The 23267-nt window shown below is 41.1% G+C and overlaps 1 protein-coding gene across 3 annotated transcripts in view; it reads right to left on the reverse strand.

Moving 5' to 3' along the window:
• LOC122351910 (FERM, ARHGEF and pleckstrin domain-containing protein 1-like) overlaps window positions 1-23020 on the reverse strand; it is a 29820-nt gene extending 6800 nt beyond the window's left edge. Inside the window, exons 1-19 of one of the 3 annotated variants that reach the window (XM_043249324.1) lie at window positions 22939-23020; window positions 20928-21115; window positions 13395-13499; window positions 13101-13143; window positions 12834-12912; window positions 12666-12763; window positions 11767-11881; window positions 11310-11457; window positions 11137-11232; window positions 10883-11049; window positions 10494-10562; window positions 10317-10377; window positions 9076-9253; window positions 3696-3826; window positions 2917-3006; window positions 2036-2169; window positions 1555-1636; window positions 1234-1471; window positions 300-499 (exon numbers count right to left, since the gene is read on the reverse strand). In XM_043249324.1, the coding sequence (XP_043105259.1) occupies window positions 300-499; window positions 1234-1471; window positions 1555-1636; window positions 2036-2169; window positions 2917-3006; window positions 3696-3826; window positions 9076-9253; window positions 10317-10377; window positions 10494-10562; window positions 10883-11049; window positions 11137-11232; window positions 11310-11457; window positions 11767-11881; window positions 12666-12763; window positions 12834-12912; window positions 13101-13143; window positions 13395-13499; window positions 20928-21098 (2205 nt within the window). In that variant the 5' untranslated portion in view covers window positions 21099-21115; window positions 22939-23020. Of the gene's footprint in view, window positions 1-299; window positions 500-1233; window positions 1472-1554; window positions 1637-2035; window positions 2170-2916; window positions 3007-3695; window positions 3827-9075; window positions 9254-10316; window positions 10378-10493; window positions 10563-10882; window positions 11050-11136; window positions 11233-11309; window positions 11458-11766; window positions 11882-12665; window positions 12764-12833; window positions 12913-13100; window positions 13144-13394; window positions 13500-20927; window positions 21191-22938 lie in introns of those variants that run through there. The other 2 variants (XM_043249325.1, XM_043249323.1) reach the window with 2 other exon arrangements.
• Window positions 23021-23267: the final 247 nt, after the last annotated feature.

Below are 23267 nucleotides of genomic sequence, written 5' to 3' on the forward strand. Positions count from 1 at the left end.
GTCACGTGGCTGATAATATTGATACCTCTCGAAACAATAAAACAAAGGTATGTGAACAAGTTTTGACAATTTCCAATCCATATTTCAATATTTCAATCATTGAACAGTTCGACAAAACATTGTAAAAACCAAAATAGCCGTAGTCTTCTTGTCTGTATGACATACACATCATCAATAAGGTGGTCGGCATTTTTAATATCTGCGTTTCACTACTTGCAATCCGCGTATAAATAAGTGGAGCAAGGCTTTGGTGTTATAATAGAAAACTATCGGTGTGTATGTGCGTGCTGAAATCTCACCAGGAAGAACATGCGCTGTTGAAGGCCTTTCCCAGAGAGTTTGCTGAGACAGCCGAGCCTGATGAGCTGACGTCCAGACACGGCCAGACGCTCCACACCGACCACATCCTTCTGGAGCTCCAGGAGCTTCTGATAGTTCTCCATCTCCTCCAGACCAGGACGAAGAGCAGCCTCCAGCTCACTCACCTCGCCCAAAGCAGCTAGAACACACGTGCATCACTATTAAAACATCCGGGGCAGTGAGATTGGTTCAGTTTTGTTATTTGAAAGAAAACACTTTTAGTCAGCAAGGATTCATCGTGTATTTCCACATCGGATGAATTCTGCAAACTTTCTATTTACCTGCACATGAAGAGTTCATTTGCGAAAACAGATACCATTTTTAACAATTCTTAGAAATCATTTTTTGTGCATTCTCAATCAAACTGCAGTTGGGTTATTATTATTAGTTTAAAATAACTTAACATTTTTGAATATTGTAAAAAAGTTTTTGTTTTTGCATATATATATATATATATATATATATACAGACTTCATATTTTTGAGAATGTATTATAATATATTAAGATTAAATAAAATTATTAGTTTAAAATAACATTTTTGAATATTGTAAAAAGTTTTTGATTTTGCATATATATATATATATATATATATATATATATATATATATATATATATATATATACACAGACTTCATATTTTTGAGAATGTATTATAATATATTAAGATTAAATAAAATAATATATTTTTATGTATAATACAATTTTAGTTTATATAGGTCACATTTATAAACACATTTAGCACCTCTACAGTTCTTTAATAGCCCTAAAATACAACTTTTGGCCATTTTAAAATAGCCTTCACCTTCATGAAGCATTTTTTTTCTTTTGAGGACATCCCCAAAATCCAAGGAACATTTCTCAGTGGCACACACCTGAGCAGTCGCCGTAGTCGGAGTGTGTCGGCGGGTAGTGTTTGCAGAGCCTGCCCAGCATCTGTCTGTAGTGCAGCAGGCGGTGGAGGGGACTCAGCAGAAAGACGTTCAGAGGAATGTAACACACCTTCTGCAGCTCAAACTCACGGCACGCGCTCTCCAGCCTGCGGGACGCGACGCACGCTCTCTCCAGCGCAAACACGCACTCTGAGATCGTCTGCAGCTGAGCTGAGAGAGCCTGGAGAATCACAAACACGCAGAACTGTCAAACACCACCGATCACACACACACACACACACACACACACACGCGCTGAATCACCTTCAGCTCCTGTGCGCTCTTCAGCAGCAGGTCTCCTACATGCTGCATTTCTTCTTTAACCTCCGTACTGCATCGGCCTTCCCTAAAACACGTGCATTCAAAATATTGTTTGGGGTTCCCCAGAAGAAAAGTCGTGAGGGTGAATTATTATTTTGAAAGAAACAAAGAAATATCCTTTCAACTTATTCTACATTTTAATCCTTGGTTACTAGCGTGGTTTGACCAGCAGGTGGAGATCGTAGTAGACTCCGGACTATGGATGTTTTGCATAATAGCTTTATTCACTAAAGCAGTGTTTCTCAGATCTGGGCCTCTAAGGATAAGACTCATCGCTCATATTCATGACCCTTGACCCTAACTGAACACTAATGATGGTTGTCAATGCCTCTGCTGAATCTATCACTCTAACTCTGTGGAGACTATAGCCTGAAACCTGATCGCTGTGTGTGTGTGTGTGTGTGTGTGTGTGTGTGTTACTCACCACAGTGACAGTCTCTCCTCCAGCTCCTGGAGGAAGTGTGTGTGGTGGGAATGAAGCGGCTCGTACGTGGAACTCAACAGTGTCTTCAGAGCGTCAGGAACACAATCCTCTTTGTCCAGCACCCCCTGAAACCACTAACACACACACGCTAAATATTTTATAACACGAAGCAGCGAAGTAAATAAATGCCGCGATTCGTCATATTTTTCTGAAGGATCGTGTGACACTGAAGACCGGAATGCTGCATTAAAGCTACGGCATCACAGGAATAAACCACATTTTACATTAAAACTGCACATTTTATTACAAAACAATGTGTGTAGTCTAATTCTGCACACAATATTAACTTACACAGTTTTATGAATTGCTAAGATTAATTAAATGTACGCTAAATAAGCCTAATATGAGATTAGAGACCGTGGATTGAAGAAGTAAAAAGAGTTCCTGTTCTGATATACTGCTGCGTTAAACTGAGGTAAAATCCTACAAAAGCCACATTGCCCTCAGGTCTGTAAACATAACCCCATTTCTGTACTTTCTCACACACACACACACACACACACACATCTCTAAACCTGATCCACTGTGTGTTTTGTGGGCTGAAACAGGAACATGAGCTCAGTTACCCGCCCACTGAGGCTAAACAGGAATGTGTGTGTGTGTGTACCTGGTATTTATCACGTTATGGGGACCAAATGGCCTCACAAGGATAGTAAATTTTGACATTTTTTAGGTGTTCTTGAGGAAACAAGCTTATAAAACACACACACACACACACACACACACACACACACACACACATATATATATATATAGACAATATAGAAAGTCCCCATAAAACATGGAAACCCAACATGTGTGTGTGTGTGTCCATCGTTTACCACTGTGATCAGCTCCAGGTCCTTCAGGTATGTCCTCTCAGTACACAGCAGCTCTTTAGCTATGCAGTAAGCGGTATCAGCGGGACAGTTCTGCACAAACACACAATATAATACAAGTCATCAGCGCAATATGACACTTCATAAAAACTGACCTTTTTCCTTGCCAAACACGTAATTATCACACATCTCCCGAATGAGTCTAGAAAGACGGGTCAGGAAGACGCACAAGCCAGCGATCTCATACGTAAGCACGCGGAGATTAAATATAACGCGATCTTCAACACTAACCACATGCAGATGAAGACTGCAGTGAAATGTCCATCCAGAAAGAGGAAAGGGCCTGAGCGAGCTTTGAGAGAACCGGTGGAAGCACACTGCATCTTTGCTTTGATTATATTTGTTAAAAAATGTAATTTTATTGCTCAAAACGTTGCTAAAACGTTGATTTTATAAAATGGTTGAAGCTAAAACAAGCAGATTTTTTTGAAGGCAGAGGGTCTGGTCTGTTGATATATTGCCTGTTCAGATATTCATGCAAAAAAAAATATCCTGAGGACCATAAAATATTACTGGAAATCAGCAAAACCGCTGATGGTGGCTGGGAATATATTATAAGTTAGTTTAACGTCTATATTTCATCTGAGTAATAGAGATGTTTTTTTTATGCACATACACATTAAAGCCACACTGACATTTATTTTAAATGTATTTTAAATGCGTTTACGCTCAGTCTTCAGTGCCTGATTCTCAACATGGGGCTGCTGTGCCACGGATCTCACCTTCCTCCTGTTGTCCTCCTCATCGTCGGTGCGTATGGTGCCAGTGTCATTCAGCATGGGCGAGATGAGAGGAGACGGCGTCGCTCCTCTACAGTCATCAGCGTGACCGTTAACTAAAGCACACGTCACCTCTGAGAACGACAGACAGGCACAGATGAAGAGCATTAGCACAGATCTGATCAGAGGCAGGTTCTCTTTACATTCGATGGGTGCATTTAGACTTCTCTTTCACTTATTTTAGCATGCAAATATGCAGCAATAGTTTTTCTTTTGAACGTTAATCATGGAAGTAGCGTGCTATTCTCGGAAGTACCACGTCAATACCATAGTGCACTGATCTCACACCACGATATGTGTCAAAGTTGCTGTACCACGGTATTGTACCATTGCACTTTTGGTATGGCTGTGACTTCTCGTGGTTCTTGTGTCTAAAGGGGTAAAGTAAAGAAACAAACCAACACACAAATACTTAACACTAAATATGCACGTTCATCGGTCACTTCCACAGAGGTCTACTCCTACAGGAGGTTTTTCTCAGTACTTGCCCAAATCCGCTTCGTGTGTTTCCTTTGAGCAGTGCAGTCATGATAAACAAAGCCAGACACACACACACACACACACACACAGCTACACACTACCAGTGTAATAATATGTAAAAACTCTTATTTTATGTTTACTTGACATATTTTACATTCTGTACTTTTAAAAAGTGTACTTAAGTGGGTTAAGAAAGTTTAATAAAAAAAATTTATTAAAAATTAATAAAAGTGTAATAGCGAGGAAAGTGTCCAAACACGTAAATGGTAGCGTATTTACAGCACGAACTCCTCCATATGCACAACATATACAAGCAAAATAAACAAGTCACGCCATAAATACATACACACTACATGTATGTACAACTACGCCATAAATACATACATACACGGACACAGACAGTGAGACATGCGCTCTGCGGCCACAGACGGCAGGGAGGAGTGAAAGGGAAGGATCGGGAAAAACATGAGCATTATAAGCTTTAAAAAACAATTCCTGAGTCTTCAAAGGCCAACTGTAACTTTATTGACACTAGTGCACAAAATACATCGTTAAAAAAAGTCTATGTGGTTCATAAAGAGCAGCGGAACCAAAAGTCATCGAGGAGGAACAGGCAGGGAAAACATCAGAACAGAGATTGAGCTTGAACAGTGCTGAATGAGAGAGACAGAGGAAGAGAGGGGACGGCTGCGTTCAGAATAGAGACCGCCAGACTACTGTACTTGCTGTGCAGTCTGTGTAGTGTGGTTATACTGTGTGTGATAAAAGAACTAGAACTAAACAATTAATCGGCCGCTTGCTGTTAGGGTAAGTTTCAACGGTAGCTTATTGCTATTTGAAAAGTCTGTTGCATAGTTCATTCTTCAAACACTTATTTTCTTTTCTTTAAAAACACGCACGATGTATGTAGCGTCAAAGCAAACTAGTATTCCATTCTGAACACAGCCAAGGTGTGAGAAAGATCATCAACATGTCATTCACACAAATGGACAGAAGGTGGCGTCTTTTTTATTTACAGGCCACCGAGCTGATTTCTAAACAACCCTGGTGTGCAATTTGATCATTGTGTGAAGAAACGAAAGAAGATCGGTCATGTCACAGACATTCGTGAGGATATTCGAATTTCCCAGAATGCACTGCCTTCAATCGAAACAGAACAGAACAGCCGTATGAAGGGAGAGCATGCAGCCCAGCATTTAAAAACACTGTTAGTTACAGAGTCATTCGTTCCATTTTAAATGCCAGCAGAAAACATAACAAGCATTTATTCATCATAAATGACAAGCTCAAGCGGTTTCATAAAAAATAAAAAAACAGGGCAGGAAAGAAAAGGTACAAAACAATGGTGAATATCAGCCAATAGTGACAGCAGTGACATCAAAGCTGAGTGAGAAATCAGGCAGGGATTAGAAACACATGCTAGGTGGCATTATCACATGATTGTTTGTTTTTGGGAAAATGCTACAACAGGTATGCGATTTTTATTAAATGATCAAAAACCCTAATGGAAATGCCCTTTCCAATCCCTGCTGAAGGATAACAGGTAAACCCATGTGCAAGGTAAGGTAGAGGTGCTCGGGGAGGCAGAGAGAGTGAAACACAGTGAGACGCAGACACAAAAGCTGTGACACTTTCTCTCTATAGACTGAACCATCATATAGCTTAAAGGGACAGTTCTGTCATTACCTACTCACCCTCGTGTCACTACAAACCCACAGAGACCAACGAACCATACACTTCTGTTGTTTTCGGAAAAAGCAGCGCAAACTGCGAACACCCTTTAGAATGTTTTCTTCAGCGGCCCATGCACGGAGGGACGAAAAAGTCATACTTGAAATGGCAAGAAGGTGAGCATACAATGACAGGATCTTCATTTCGTAAACCGAAATCTCTTACTGACAAAATACATTCATCACAATTCTGACACAATAGGACAAAAACCCTTATATTCAATATGCTTACATTCAAATCTAGCTTCTAAAAAATCATGCAGGTTTTTAAGATACCGTTAAAAACGTCCAGTCTCTGAATCTGCTAATTTCTCATAGTAAACGGAGGCTCAGCCCGAAGGAGAAAAAAGCCACGCAATGACGACCATGATATGAAGATCGTTAGCCGAAGCTCAGGATGAGTGAGTCTTCAAAAATCACACTGTTCTTTAAATGAATCTATGGAGAAGCAGCTGTGAGCGCCAGCACAATTGTACGAATGGCAAACTGATGATTAAGAATATTAATGAAGATGAAGTTCTACACCAGAGGAAGCCAGCTCTGCTCCTGGAGAGCTACCATCCTGCAGAATTTAGCTCCAACCCCAAACAAATATATATACGTAATCCCAGCCAAGGAATAATGCAATCGGTTGGATTTTCTATAAATAAATAAATAAATAAATAAATAAATACTGTGTTGTATAGAACGGAACCGTGGATTTTGTGAACCGCTACACCCCTAATTTAAACGTATCCCACCTTTTCAAACCAGAGCACACAAAAAAAGAGCTAACCATGTGTGAGGTTTCCAACGTAATGCTTGAAATCATGGTGCAAGATATATACATATATATAAATATAAAAACACTGTCATTCACCATGCAGTCATACAGTATGGTGAATGACATCAAATGGACCATTCCAAGATGGCTATGTGCTTGGAGCAGTCTAATGGGGCGTCTATATATGTCTATGTAGATAACACCCTAACACCCTTATTCCTCAGCTGGGATCGTGCAGAGCCATTTGAAGCTTCATTGAAACCATAATTTGGATCTTGGCCATCACTGAAGTCCACTATATGGAGAAAAATCTTGGAAGTTTTTCTTAAAAACCTTAATTTATTTTCGACTGAAAAAAGAAACGCATGACTGTGGTGAGTAAACTACTAGGAAATGTTTATTCTGGAGGTGAACTAATTCTTTAAAACTAGAAGGCAGGTGTGTTGTAACTGAAGTCTGCAGGGAGCTAGTCCTCCAGGAACAGGGCTCTACAATGTATTGAGAGCAGCTCAGCGCTAAGATTGCTACATATACTTTAAAGACAGGGCTGGGCAACTGTGGCCCTTGAGATACACTAGAACCAACCCTGATAAAACACACCTGAACAAGGCGATTAAGGTCTGCAGGATTACTAGACAGCTACAGGTAGGGTTGGAGATAATCTCTGCGGGACAGTGGACCTTGAGGGCCATAGTTACCCAACCTTGTTTTAAAAGTACCACATTTGGACTGTACAGTGGGATTAAAGTTCTATTTCCTACAGCTATTAAAAAGTCTAAAAGTTATGGTTTATGCAGATTGTTCCTCATAAAGGAGAGGCATGAAGGCCCCCGATAAAAGTGTTCTACTTCAGAATTTATATTACAGCCTCACCCTTAAAAACTAGAGTGAAACGATAAGTTGTTAAAATGCCATAGGAGCCCCAGATTCCACTCTAAGACTGAATCGAACCCTAACCCAACGGGTCAACAGAAAAGTTGCTCCAGTATCAACTAGTAGGAACATGTCCTACTTGGCAAAATCACATTCACATCTATCTGTTATGGCTCCTCCCATGCTTCCAACCCAGAGATCTTAAACTTACTCCAGGGAGTAACAACATCACTCTGAAGTATTCCAGATTATTGCAGCATCAGAACTGCGAGTAATTAGCATTCTGTGCAGAACTTGGCACCGCAAAAGTCCCCTCTCGCCCAACCCGGAGAGCTGGATGAAATCACTTACTGCAAAACTAGTTTTGCCTTAAGAAAGGGAGAAACATCCACCTTGCTAAGGCCATCTCAGGTTATATGAAAAGAAAACTCAATGTGGCATCGCCGAGAAGCACACCGCAGTGACGTTTTCACACTAGCGCTAGCAGCTAAACACTTGCATCCCTTCCTCATCACTAAGGTCCACACACCCTCCTTCATCGTCGATTTCATCTAGCTGCAAGCTTCCGAATGAGTACTTGTTTCTGGGGAGGGGGGGCGAACTACGAGCGGCTTGGTTTTCAAAGCCCAGCGATTGGCTGCAGGAGCCAGTAGACTCTGCCTCTTCTGAGTCGCTAGTGTCTGTTCCACTACTGGTGGAGCCATCAATCATCTGCACAGCCCCAAAGCGCCGGTGTGGCGAGCTTGGTTTGAGATTGGCCTTGCCAGGAGGCGCAAGCCCATTTGCCAGCATTCGGCGCTCCAACATGGCCATTCTCTCGGCACGGGAGAGAACGGGAGTGTGTGGCTGATTTGAGACACGCATGTTTCTTTCTAACTGGCTAACGGTGTTGTTAACGGACTTGTTTGCTGAACGGTTCATAATTGGGGAACAGCTACTAAACAGTCCCCCTCTTTCCTCACGTCCTGCTTTTGAACTAAGGCTCCGCCCGGTGTGTCCATTATACTGGGCGTAGCTTAGCGAGCTTGTCCTGTGAATTGAGGAGGGGGCGGGACTAGAAGTCAGGCTTCGGGTGCCTTTCTGATGGTTTAAGGAGCTTTTTGCGGCCAACTCTTCCAATAGTGTGCTATGAAGCGGCCCGCGTACCCTGCCTCCAAAAACGCGGCGACTTTCGAAATGTTAGCATTTTGATTTGGTGAGGAGGGGCTCGGGTAGCTGTGGGCGGGGCTCGTGGCTTGGCTTACAGGGGAAAGAGGCGGAGACTCTCTCTGCCTGAACTTGCCCAAGTATCTGTCCTGCTGGTGTGACCGGGGCAAACCAAAGCCAGTGCCATAAGCGCTGTCACTGTTGCCATCGCGCGTGTGCGAGTGTGACCTGCTGACCCGACCTCTGACTTCCTGTTCGCTAAACTCTGCATCGCTGCAGTCAATGTACGGGATGGATGAGCTGCTGCCTTTAGCTGCGCGGGACGCCAGACCTGCTCGATCGACGGGCTGCTGCTTAGCGGCCGGGCTTCTGCGGTCCTCCTGAATGGGGTACGTTTGGTCACTGCATCCATTGCGCTGAGTCGATGGGGAGGAGTTTCCACATGGTCTTATTACCGCAGAATCTTCTGAGCTTACTAAAAATGAGCCCTCCCAGCTCTGCTTGATAGCCTGAGGGAGGAAGAGAGAAGAATGAGAGTCTTTCATCAATACCTGCACATTACAGGCTCCAGAATATTCTGGGTTCTACATGAGTCATGGGCTATCAGTGAAAGTAAACGACTTGCCATGAATAGAAGCGCAATTATTAAGGAAACTTAGGGGCCAGCATCCCAAAGAGTAGAAGAAGAAATGTGATCCTGGACCATCAGTCATAATCTAAGTTTTGATATATTTACATTAGAAAATGAAAAAAAAATATTGATTTTCACTTAATATCCTAATGATTTTTAGCATAAAAGACAAATCTATAATTTTGACCCAATGTATCTTTGGCTAATGCTACAAATTTACCGTCGCACGACTTATGACCGTTTTTTGGTGCAGAGTAACAAACCTTTTCCTGAATGAAATGTATTTTTTGTTCTACAGTCACAATGTTTTATTTTTAAACTGTCCTTTTTAAGGGCTTAACTACTAATCTATAGGGTTGAATCTCCGGTAATGACACCACTTGGTTAATGGTTGAATTTGCTCTATGTGAACAGTAATTTGCAGACTCTCTGGTATTCTTGCCAGGACTGGATTATAAACTGGACCACTGGGATCCCTGCCCTGCAGTCTCCAAAGCTTGAGGATGCCAGGCCGTTCTGCCAAAGAACACTAGGTTCCTCTAGGGTCCAGTCCATTAATTCAGTCATTCATTTATTTTAATCATTTAACAAATTATACTAATTCAGATGCATTCAGTAGTTAGCTTTGCTGTTCTTTGTGTACTTTAAGTGGAGTTAGACCCTTCACTGTAATCTTTTGCATGGATCAAGCATGACCGTTTCTGAGTTTTATGTAAAGTACACTGACACTAGTGCATTTTAGAGAGCGGATTACGAAGTAATTAATTCCCTTACTTATCCAACCAAAAAAAGTAATTTGGCAAAAATACTGTGATATATTTAAGGTAAGAAATTTACAAAGTATCTTCGTGGAACATGAGCTTTACTTAATCATTCCTTATACATATCTCTTATATATTATTATAAACGGCTTGAAAGCATTCATATGTGAAGACACTAACTTGATTTGGCACAGAACGCAGAGGTGAAAGACTGCTGTTGTACTGCACTCGACTGTGTTTCCTGAAAGACAGAACAACAAGCACACAAAAAATGATTCACACAGTCTCTACACTCATGACATCTTAAAGGAATAGCATGCTGACTTTCCATTCATTAAAGTAACAAATCAGGCTCACCTATCAAAGGGCAGCTTTTTAAACTCGTTTTCCTTCACATAATCTATCACCTGCTTCTGTGTCCGACCGCTGAAGAGAAGAGAGGGTAATTACACAACATGTTGACAAGAGCAAAAATAATGCACTACATTTAAAATGACAGTCAAATGCTTCAAAATAAGTGTATTTCTGTAAAACATTAGGATTATTAAAAGTTCTTTAAGTTCACTGAAGTTGTCTTTTATTTTATTAATATTACATGACAGTTAAAAATACTTTTAGATTTGAAATACACTACAAGTTCACATGCAATACAATTAATTTGACTTCTTTTCCCAAGGGTTCACACTTCACCTCGAGACAAGCTCACACATATTAATGTTACCAAAAGCATTTCACCAGTTTAGTACCTGAACCTGAAGGAAGAGCCCCTGCTGAACAGCACCGGTTTGGGTTTGGGTCTGGGCTCCTCAAAGAGCCTGAAGAAGGCGTGATACTCCACACAGATCTTCCAGAACATTTTACAGCAGTCCCGACTCGCCATCAGAAACTCCAGAGTATCCTGATTGACATTCTGCTGCAGTATGAGACGGAAAGAGACGCCACGTTACAAATCGACATGATAAATCAGAGCTTAATATAAAGATTCACTCATGAAACTCACACTAGGGTCTGCTCTCAGCTTGATAAGGAACCTCCTCCTCTTGAAACTCAGCTTGCGGATTTTAGACCAGTTGAAGTTGTTGATTCTGTTGTGTCCCTGATTAAAAGACATCTCATGTCACGCTGTTGTTCATGTATGCCTGTGTGTGTGTGAGAGTGTGTGATTGCATGCACCTGAAACACGAGGACGCCGCCGTGTGCTACAGCCAGGCTGAGTTTGGTTCCTTCTCTGTCTTTAGCCGGATGAAGTCGGATACCGTATATCTCCAACCTGCAAGCCACCTCCAGCAACCGGTAATCTGACTCTGCTGGTGTCTGTCCACTTATACACACACACACAAACACAAGTTATGACACTGTCTGGTGTTTTGCTGCATGCTTTACTATACTAAAACAGCATATTCTGTGAAGGTATTTTTGAAACAAGGTCCTTAGTTGGTCCTGAGCTGGTTACAAGCTGGTCCTAAGCCGGAGCTGGTTATTTAGGACCAGCTTAAAACCATCTTAAACAGCTAAGAACCAGCTTAAACCATCTGCTTCAAAAACATACCTAACCAACATAACAAAATAATTTTTTTATGAGGGAAATGGGACAACTGTTATCATAAAAGTTTTTGTTTGGGAGACTCACATGTGTTTATGGTGGAACTCCATGATTTTGTCCATCAGGGCCATCTGGTCAGGGATGTAGTTGGTGTTTAGTAGATGCTGTCTACACTGAGTTTCCTCAAAATCCCCAATCTCAGCTAAACACACACACACAGGTTTAGTATGAGTAAATGACTTGACAGAGACAGAATACAGAGACAGAAAAGAAGACAGAGAAGGAACGGGTATATATGAATATAAATATCCATGGCTTTATGACCTTGGATTATGATATGCATTAGTTGCCCTTGTGTTTTACACTATATTGCTTTTTAAATGAATAGAGAACAAACTGTATTCAGTTTTTTAAGTAATAGATAACAATGTTCTTTAGATTCTTCTTTCATTTTCCCCCGAGGTACATCTTCTACGCCATTTTGGAAATTACTTACATATTTGATGCAAGCAGCGTTGTTTATATTGAGGAGGAAAGTGCTAACGTAATAAGCGGTGCTTATGCCTGGGTGAAAGCGTGAGAATGCATTGTGATATTCTCTAAAATGGCAGAAGATGTAACTCAGGGGAGAATAATGGTTGAGTAACTTATGATATTTTTGTTCTCTTTGTGCAAAGAAAGTCGCAAAATAGAAGCCATTGAAGAGCCACTGATGTCACGTGGACTGTTTTACAGATGTATCTCCGTTTCTCAGATTTTATAAAAATATTTTGTGCTCTGCAGATGATCAAATGTCTTATGGGTTTGGGGCAACATGAGGGTGAGCAATTAATGACAGAATTGTCATTTTGGGGTGAACCAACCAAATTTATTTGTAGCATACGTTACATGAAAGAGATGTATTTCAAATGCATTTTAGCATATTCATTTTCACTAGGATAGTTAAGGCTGCTTTAAAAAGACAAGTCACGGTCAGCACAACTCACACTGGATGATATGAGAGACCAGAAGAGCAGCGCTGGCGTCGCTGCACGTGAGACGTCCGCTCGCCAGATCCTGCCTCACCTGCAGCGCAAACAAGTACCTGAGAGAAAACAGGCGTATAAGCACATGTGAGAGACACACACGAAAGCCTCGAATGAGAACGGCCTCACCTGGTCAGCTCCTCCAGCAGCAGCGAGTGATCAGGGGGGAAGAACTTCACAACAAACCGAAGGACGGTGTGCTTGGGCCCTGGACACACACACACACACACACACACACACACACACACACTTACATAAGCCTAGCATGAATGTGTTAGACTCAGATCATTTAAAAAAATACACTATTTTCTTGTGGAAATCAAAGAGAGATTCTAAACCTTCTCTCTTTTTCTCTCTCTCACACACACACACACACACAGCAGTGAGGGCTCTTACGTGTGATCTGCTTTCTAATGGGCTTTAGTAAATCCAACCAAACCTGTGGAGTAGAGCACACAGCAGAGATGAGGCCGACTGACACACAGATCTTTAAACAGCCCTCAGCTTACATAAACAACAAAACTAAACTCACTGACATATTCACAACAGCTTTTCAGTTTTCTGTTGAGATCAATGAGCTCCGACAGCAGCTTGTTTAATTATGTGGGTCATACAAAACTTGGAAAACGGTCCTAAAAATGTATTATGATTGTATTTATTGTAAAAAATAAATAAATAAATCCTACTTACCATCTTTCTGTGATGGCTCTGGAACTCTAGGCCAAAGTAATCCCCCTCAATGAGGTTCAGATGCAAGCAGACCATCTCGAACAGAACCCGGCCCGATGCTCGATGCTGTTGACAACAAAACTAACTAGTTAGAATGAACTATGCTCGATGTCAAAATATAAATATACAGCGATATAACAGACGGCCGGAAATTCACGTTTCCAGTGGCACAGGTGCTACAGTTTTTCACACAATTTGCATGCGGCTTTTTCCGAAATTATTCTTTTCCCAAAATTATCTGGTAGGGTTAGGTGTATCTGAGCAGGAGATGCTTTGCCGTAGTAACTAGTGAAAACATAAAATAGAGTTTTTAATTGATATGTTCGGTAGTGCAGGGTATACCCACTTCTTTATCATCTTTGCGTATCATTCAGTAGGTTGCGTATTAACCAAAAATCATGATTTATTTACCTGATTTGCAAACATTTCAAAAGGATTGTTGTGTTCCTGAATAGCGTGCGGACATATTTGCTGAATTAGAAATGGTAAAAGTGGGTGGGTCTGATATCATTGGTCTTCAAAAGTGGGTGGGTCCTGTCACACATACTATGGTTCCCACTCCCATGTGGACCGCAAGATGTAATGCAACACGAGAAATGAACACCAAATAACCCACAAAGCATCTTGCTGCTTGTCAAATATTTAGGACGGGAACACAGAACGGATAGAATTTATTCCTGTTAGAGTAATCTTTCCTGCTCTGCAACAGCTCTGACCGACAACCCGAACAATACTCTGACATCATCGGTACGAAACGTAGCCCCGCCCCCAGAGCAAGTATCTGCAGCAATGACAGTGAGATCTGAAACATTCCATCCCCGTGAACATTCCATCCGGTTCCCATGGAAGGTTGCACAGTTGCCATGGTTATCATAACCAGGGGCCAGATTAGTAGCTCCTCATCTCACGGTGTGCAGACACATCATAAAGACGGAGACAGAAAGTGGTAAAAAAGAGACAGAGGTCGGGATTGATAAAAATAAAAAAAAAAAGCAAGGCAAAGACCATCAGAAAGGAAAGCTGAACAGAATAGAAGAGGGTGGAAAACAAAGAGTTCTTAAAATAGCTGCCTGACGATTATTATTTTAGATTATACATTTTGGAATTTTAGATCATTCAATGTATATTAATTTAAATGTAAAATCAAATATATGTAACAAAATTAAAATTAGGTGTCACCTCTGCTTAGTATGTTAGTCAACACATTAAAACAAGTGTACTTCTGTAATACATGGCAACATATTGTTTAATGATTTGAAATGTTCTTTCAAGCTTTAATTTGGCATAAGTGCGCTTTTTAAAGATTTACTGAAGTATCATAAAAGTGTGTTCTTTTGAAGCACACTTAAGTGGACTATAATTCATTCTCATACCTACAAATATACATATATTGTCTTATTAGGAGAAGGTTTTTTCTTAATAGGCAGCGTTTGATTGAACAAATATTGGGTCTGCTCCTGATTTTATCAGCTTTATCAGTCTGTTTTTCATATATATATATATATATATATATATATATATATATATATATATATATATATATATATATTCAAATTTACAAAAAGCGAATTTACACAAGCGCAAAGATGACATTAATGCAAGCCACAGATTAAAAGCCACAATATGCACTCCTTTTGTAGTCACAGCGTTATGTTCTTGGCCAAGAAAGATAAATGCACACATTCGTTTGTCTCTCTCTCTCTCTTTGTCTTCCACTCTGCAAACAGAACCGACCCATTATATCTAGTTAACATGAGCCAAGTCAATTACTGGGAGGTCACAAGACAACAGAAGCGGGTGAAAATGCCACAGGCATGTGTGTGTGTGTGTGTGAGTGTGTGTGTGTGTCTGTGTGTGTGTGTGTGTGTGTGTGTGTGTGTGTGAGTGTGTGTGTGTGTGTGTGTGTGTGTGTGTGTGTGTGTGAGTGTGTGTGTGAGTGTGTGTGTGTGTGTGTGTGTGTGTAGTCTATTCATTAACTCAGCCCTGCAGAAACAGTGTTCAGTCGGTGGAAAATCACCCTGAAACATTTGTTCAGCCCTCTCGGTTTGCAAGATCTGAGATATTTTCCAGAGAATGGCGTACAGACACAAAAACAGCAAGGGACTGATATAGTCCCTGCTCTGTTGTGTCAGACTGTCTTTGCCATGCTTGCATCCGCCTCAAAGATATGTCACTACGCATCACATCACACACACACACACGAAAAACACAGCGCTAACGCACTGTTTAAACAACTGAGTGTTATACAGCTAAATAAATAAAAAGAAAATCTTAATAAACTAATAATTGCGCCCCTGATTGGAGCAAATGATGAAATGAACCTGTGAATGGATTAAAGTTGAGTCAGCATATTCATCTGGGTGAAACATTATGTTGCACATTATTAAAAAAGCATTATTTTCTTTCCTTATAATACCAAAAATGAATCCATTTGAATAATATCAGTCATGTGTTTTAAAGGATCCACTGCAAGCATAACCTCATCTGTACGCAGAGTCGAAAGATCATAAAGATTTTACACATAAAATACCACATTTTAAAACCATACCAAGTTTGCTTGTATTCATAAAAAGTATTTATGAAACAAAAACTGTACTTGCAGATAATATAACATTAATGATATAAAATATGTAATTATGGATCCAACGTAATAAGAAATAAATAATAATAATACGAATGATAGCGTAAATTAAAGGGGGTGGGGATTTGTGCTATCCCTTCTGGAAAAGCTATTAAACACGGCACGAATTATCACGCTCGTCCAAGCTGGCGTATTCATGATTGGTCAAGCATGATTTTTCTGCTAAAGCTTGTTGACAAAGCCAGTGACCAGCGATACCTCTCCATGCAGCAAGACTGGACCGAAGCGACCAAACACAATGTGCAAGAAATATCTGTCATGTATGGAATGCCGGTAAAGTCAGAAAGTCAAAACTAAAGAATGTGAGATAATTGCAGGACTTTCACATCAAATTACACGGTGCTAAGCAAACAGATAGTCAGAGCGGCTGTGGTCGAAAACAAGATACACCGCTTTCATCAAGAGACGGTCTGTTTCAGAGAATGACAGAGAAAACAAAGAGAAAGGAACGGTAGGCATGAGCAAATCCACACAATAAATGCTGTATTATAACACTTTATGAAGAAGCAGGCCCCACACAGTTGGCATCATATTAAAATTCACCAAAACGGTTAACCATCTGTTGGAAATGACTAAACCTCTTGGTTAACTAACGGCATGAATTCACGGCTGAATTGCCTAATCGCCCCAAAATTGTAGAAGGAGGTATAAAAATGGACAGAAGAAGTGTGCTTATTAATTTTCATGACTGCTATCCGTTAATTGCTTCATTAAAAAACGCAGCTTTAACGGTTTATATTTTTTATACGAATTTGCAGACGCTTTCCTTTCACAAAACCGAGGCCCGAAGCCTGCATTCCCAACTTTCCCAAGCATCGTTAGAAAACAAAAAAGACAGTTTGCGTCAAAACTCCTGTTGTTAAGCTTTTCATAAAATGTAGTACTTAAAGAGCCATTAATCATGATGTCAACTGCAGCCTTTCAGCTAATTCACTCTTATGGTTATGCTTTTTACTGCGTTGTTGATCAGATGAATGCAGCCTTGATGAGACGTTCGTCGGTCGCAGACGTTTGACTGGCAATGTGTTTAGTTGGCTCAAGTCTGTTCAATATTACAGAAATTAATTTTTAAACACTGGAAAAGTGGCATCTGTTCCATGAAGCGCCCCTCATAATGTGTGTGAATGCAGAGCTCATCCTCCGTGAATGTCAGAACCAGATGTGAACATGAGGACAACAGTGGGAACGTTTTGCTCCCGCACACACACACACACACACACACACACACACGCACACGCACACACACACACACACAGATGCTATCCTGGAGGTCACAGATAAACCTGATAAATGCCAAATGTATGCCTACATAATTTAGTATCTTCCTTCTATGGGCCAGATTTACTAAACCGTGCGAATCAGTGCGAATTACACATGTATTACACGTGTGCGCGTTGTCGGAAAACGGCATCGAGACGCATCAAAGGTACCAAGTAGAGCCAGCGGAAGAAATAAATAAAGACAAATGATACGCTCAGAAAATGTGTTCTTCCTGCTTTCCAAATTAATACATACATGTGGAAGAAACAAGCTCTCTGCAGTGCTTTCTCAAGCAGCAATAATCACAGCCATTGCAAAGTCGTGCTTTAATATTGGTAATTTGACGAGCACCAACGTTAGCTTGATTCATTTCAATACTCCTACAAATGCATATTTAATTAGGTCACGCGCAAAAATAACTGTGGCCACGCCTCTTCAGCGCTAATTAGTCTTTAGTGAAAACATGGCATTACTGTTTTAACAGTTTGCACCCTTAGTTAGTAATACTGGCCTCAAAAGTGCTTTTCTGACAGCATTTTGTTTTTCTCTCACCTACATGTGAGTGCACGAATAGAGTTGTGTTTGTCGGCAAGATGTCCCAGTTTCGCGTCTAAAATTTGTAGCTCCTCACCAGCCAGATAAAGGTCAGTAAGAAGAGACACCGGAAGTTTGTGTGAATGTGTGTCAGCGACCTGATTTATCTTTTTCAGTGCTGAGGTGAAGATGAAGTAGTACAATTCACAATAAATGAAGAAACAGTGCTGTGATTTACTCTGAAACCAGCTGCGCTTTTCTTTCATTCGCCAGCGTGTCAAAACAGGCTTGATGGTTTACTGTTTGAAAGTGAAGACATTTAAAAAGACAAAACAAAAAGGAATGATAAATAAATAATAAATAAATAATAAATGCTGAAAATAAAATAAATTATATATATATATAAATATATAAATATATATATAATTTATTTTTTATTTTAAAATATATATATATATATGTTGATATATATATATATATATATATATATACATATATATATAAATAGATTTTCTTATTTTGTAGTCATATTAGTCATATCTTCATATTAGTCATAACTTCACTATTTATCACAATGTATTTTGCAAAAAGAGAAAAAAACTGCATGCAATAAGCGAAAGACAGAAAGGCCACATAATGATACCAATGATTATGACTCAGAGCACTGTTTATTCAGTTCATCATTGCATTAAGTGACGTATTGATTGAGTCAGTAAGAAGGAAGGAAGAGACCTTATCATCTTCACTCAGACACTCAGCTTGAGCTCTTACACAAACACACACATGATCAATAATCAACACACCCTTCAGTCAGGGCTGATCCTTCATGCTGGGACTCTCACTGACACAATAACTCAGCAAAAAACATGTCACGCACAAGACAGTATATGGCACCCATTACTATTAAACAGCCAAAACAAGGCGCTTTATGTCATATTTGACCTAAAAACGTTGACGTATAGCAGCAATGAATTGAACTGGGTCTGAGATCGCAGGTTCTACCGGATCGCATCAATGTCAAAAGCACACATGAAATATAGATACGGTAAAACCCACATCACATACACTACAGTGACTGTAAAAATGATTGTTTTCTTTAATTCAGCAAGAATGCATTAAATTACATTCAATTCTGAAAAATGAATGGCATTGAAAAATGTTTCTTAAGGTGATATTATAACAAATGACATCATCCGGTTCAGGTGTGCATTGCAATATGATATATATATGTGTGTGTGTGTGTGTGTGTGAGTGCGTGCGTGCGTGCGTGCGTGCGTGTGTGTGTGTGTGTGCGTGCTGAACTCAGAGCAGCTGAACCCCAGCCAAAGCAAACCTTAGGACAATGCCTCGCAGCTCTCTGTGGTTTCACAGTTCTGCAATGCTGCAGGTTACGAGAAAAAAATAACATATAATTTTAGATTTGGATCGCACAGGCATGCTCTATATTTATTCACAGAACAGCTAAACACCTTCAAGAAACACTCTGGCATTCCTTCACAAACCTGTCTCACACCTTCAGCTAATAAAGCCAGCTCAACCAACTCTATTAATAATCGCAATCCTGTTCAGTAGAGACGCTACGAAATGTTTCTGTCATGAAAATGACAAGCACTCCTCCGAACAGATCAAATGGTCTCCGTGACAGACTGCACACAGCGTCTCCGATTCTTTCTTTTATTGACATTCACTTAAACCCACAAAGAAATTGAGAACCAACTAGTTTTAAATATTTAATCATCAACCTCCCGCTTGCTCTACGGATGGAAGCAATTAAATATTGTCGAAGCCAACGCGTCCCGCAGAATGAAATAAACTGGCTGTTTGCGCCACTGAAGACACCGGTGAGCCATAATCTGCTGCTTCCTACTTCTGGTTTTTATGAAACGTGACATCCTTACAGAAATGCCCACCTGAAGAGCGAAACAAGACTTGACAGGCCTGTTCTACAGATGTTCCTCCCACAGATCAGACGAGTGACTCAAAACTATCAGTGTGGCCTTCTTATTTCAGACACCCCCTGATTGGACCAAAAATCTAAAATCCCCGACACATTCTATAAAAAATAGAGCAAAAATCAAGCAAAAATTCGGACTTGACGTTAGTTGCGAGTCAAAAGTCAGCCAAGAAGCTGAAACTCAGTATTTCTGAACCTACTGCCCCGCTTCAGAAGACATTCGATAGGTTCGTTTTTTCAGTTTTGGGTGAACTATTCCTTTAAGGAACGCCTTGTTCTGTTCAGAACTGTTCTAGGCAGCTGACCACGTAATGATCAGCGTCTTTGAGCTACGTTTAAAGTACACGGTCCCAAACAATCACCACCAAAACATTTGTGGCATCTTTGGTTTTTCTTGGGTATTGTTCTTTAAAATTGCCACTACTGAAACATATCTTCGTTTCGGTAGTGACAAAAAACACATCATTGTTTTTTTTTTTTTCATTTTGTTTTATTCAGCATGTTTTAGTGATGTTTTAGTTCAAATTCTGTAATGTGACACGGTCGCTACCAAAACATTAGAGTCAATAACGAAAAATTTGCCGTCACTACCGAAACATCGGATGTTTTGCCAAAAATAAAGTATACCAAATGTTACACAATTTTTGGTTCGATATATATATATATATATATATATATATATATATATATATATATATATATATATATATATATATATATTTAAACTACGAGATTAACAATTTCTAGAAATGTGTATTTTAGGTATTATACGAGTTGCATACATAACATTTAAAAAACAACAACTTTTTTTTCAAGATGTTTCCAAATCTTCACTGCCGACCAGTCAGATTCAGCTTTAAGGCACATGTTCAGAGCTTGCTTTAGTAAGGGCCACCTACCGTCAGAGAGGGAATTTACATTTTTATTTAACCGATTTGCCAGTTTACGTTCCCGAGAGGCTTCCAAGTGCAATCAAAGAACGATGTGGTGCAATTTTGACCAAAATTAAACCAAAAGCACAGTATGAAACTGGGTCTGAAAAAGCCACCAAGAAGGGACCGCTTTTGGAAACACAACAGCAGAGATTTATAGAAAACGAACTCACCGATATTTCAAAAATCTCCTCGGAGTCATCCAGCAGCACGACTCTGACGGGCACCGGGCGTCCAGACGGCATGGCGGGCGGTTTGTGCCCGGGCTCCAGGGTGCTGATCCCCAGAGTCTCCGGAGCCCCTAACCTCTGTCCCGCCAGAGACGCTTGGCCCCGTTCCGCCATGGTCTTCCCGGCTCAGCCTGCACACAACACACACCAACGACACACTCCGATGAAGCCTTTTCGCTCTGATGCTTTTGTGCTCTCCTCAGACAATGAACCTATTGCGCTGATCCAACTTCTCATATCTCTCCCTCTCTGTTCCCATCATTTTCAGTGTTTATCACACATGCCAGAGCACTGATGTCATCACTTACGAACCAAGGGTCAACGTGAGAAACGGGGTGGGTGGGGGGCTCGGAAAGAGACCGGAAGAGAGAGAGAAAACCAGAGGAATATATAACAACAAACACTGTGGATCAGATGTCCACCTAGGCTTCTCAATATGCAATAACATTAATCTAAGCAATCTTCAAAAGAAGCTTCCAAATAAATGCACTGCTCCGTGCTCACGTATGCCTTTATAAAAAAATAACTGCATTTTTGTTTTCCTGAGAGTATGGCAGTGCTATTTCTTTTTGTTCGCGAGGCCATAAATAAATGAAATATTTTTACTTTATTAATAAAGTCTAGTCACGCTGTATGCATTTACGCACGCGATATCATTAATATCTGTGCGGCTCATAACAGCAGATTTAAATGAAGCAAAGGCATTGTAAAAACAGACCTCTGATATAAACTGGGCTGTTTGGTTTAACGGACTACCATCAATAAAAAGAGAGGTTTTATTCATTTAGCTTAGGATGGGCAAAAATGAATAGACGAACATTTGCGCTTTATTAATATAGTCTAGTGGTGAACACATGAACACTATTATTATCAGTGCTGTTTGTAAAAGCAGATTTGAATAAATCAAAGTGCACTGTAAAAAAAAAAATAGACCCCTGACATAAACTGGGCTGTTTAGTTTTATGGGCTGATATCAATAAAACACCTCGGAGGAAGCAATAAAGCGCGGATCCGCTCTCGGGGGTTCATCCAGAGGAGTGGGGGTGAAAGAATAAAAACATATCCGCTGAAACACAGCCAGTGCTGTCAGTAGTGTTTAAAAATTCCATTCATTCAGTAATGCCCCAAAAGCCCTGGAAAAACCATCCGCGCTGCCGGCGACGCTACATCTTCAGACGCGGCTGTCTTTTGTTTGGCTGGGAAACCAAGCCGCCACATGCGTAACGCATCAGAACAGCCGAAACTCAGATTTTATATAAAGCCGCAACGTTTAATTAAGAACGCAGAGCGCGAACGCGGAGAAGTTCCTGGGCTTTGTGTCCGCGGGATATAAACCGGACCCCATCCCCTGAACCCATTCACCTTTGTTTACCTTGATAACCTCCGCGGTTCAATTCAGACCGCGGTCCTGAATGAATTAAACGAGGGGTATTTCGGCACGGCTCGTCCTCGAAGCGCGTTATTTTTATTCTTTCGGCGCGCGTCGGGGCTGCGCGTCGCCTCACCTCGCGGCGTTGAAATGAATGAAAACCGCCTACGTTTCCATCGCCTGTTTCCGAACAGCTAACACTGAACGCACGCGTTTCGCATTTAGGGCTGATTTTGTTTCAGGCCGAGTGGGGAGTGAAACGGAAAATAGAAACGGAGCGTCCGTCGCGTCGTACGCGTGCGGTTTGACTGAACAAAGCGCAGAACAGGTCTATTGACGACTAACGTCAAGGTCCTCGTAGAGGAACGTCTTATTTCGATATGTCTTCCCCGCTTGCCTTCATCAAGTGAACGGTTCGTGATAAAGCCGTAGCAGGGCGCGTCGGTGTATAACGGGAATATAACGGCACGGAGCTTCAGCAATGTCACGGCAGTTCTCAGGCTCAAATCTGTGTCTAGATTTACCCTTTAATCTCCTCCGAGCGCGGAGCACCGTGGTGAATGAGAAGAAGCGTCAAACGCTTACCCCGGTTATAAATCCGCCGCGTGCAAGTGCGCGTTCGTCCGCGAGTGCGCCGGGCGCGACGGCGATGCTGCGGAGCCGCTTCCAGACGCAGCCTGTCGCGGAGCAGACGAGCGTCCTCGCAGTCGCCATGTCTGCCGGCTGGAGAGACGGGATTACTCTGACTGAACACGGCACAGATCCAAGCAGCACCCGAGACCTCACAGCCGACGCGACGCGCGCTCACGTGCTGCCATCTGCAGAGCGACGCGCCGTAACGCAGTCCAGCTAGGAGCTACGGGCAGCCGGTACGGTCCGTTTCTGCCTAAGTGGGTATAAACTATATAATGTTG

Source organism: Puntigrus tetrazona, chromosome 9 (genome assembly GCF_018831695.1).
Source record: "Puntigrus tetrazona isolate hp1 chromosome 9, ASM1883169v1, whole genome shotgun sequence".
NCBI lineage: Eukaryota > Metazoa > Chordata > Actinopteri > Cypriniformes > Cyprinidae > Puntigrus > Puntigrus tetrazona.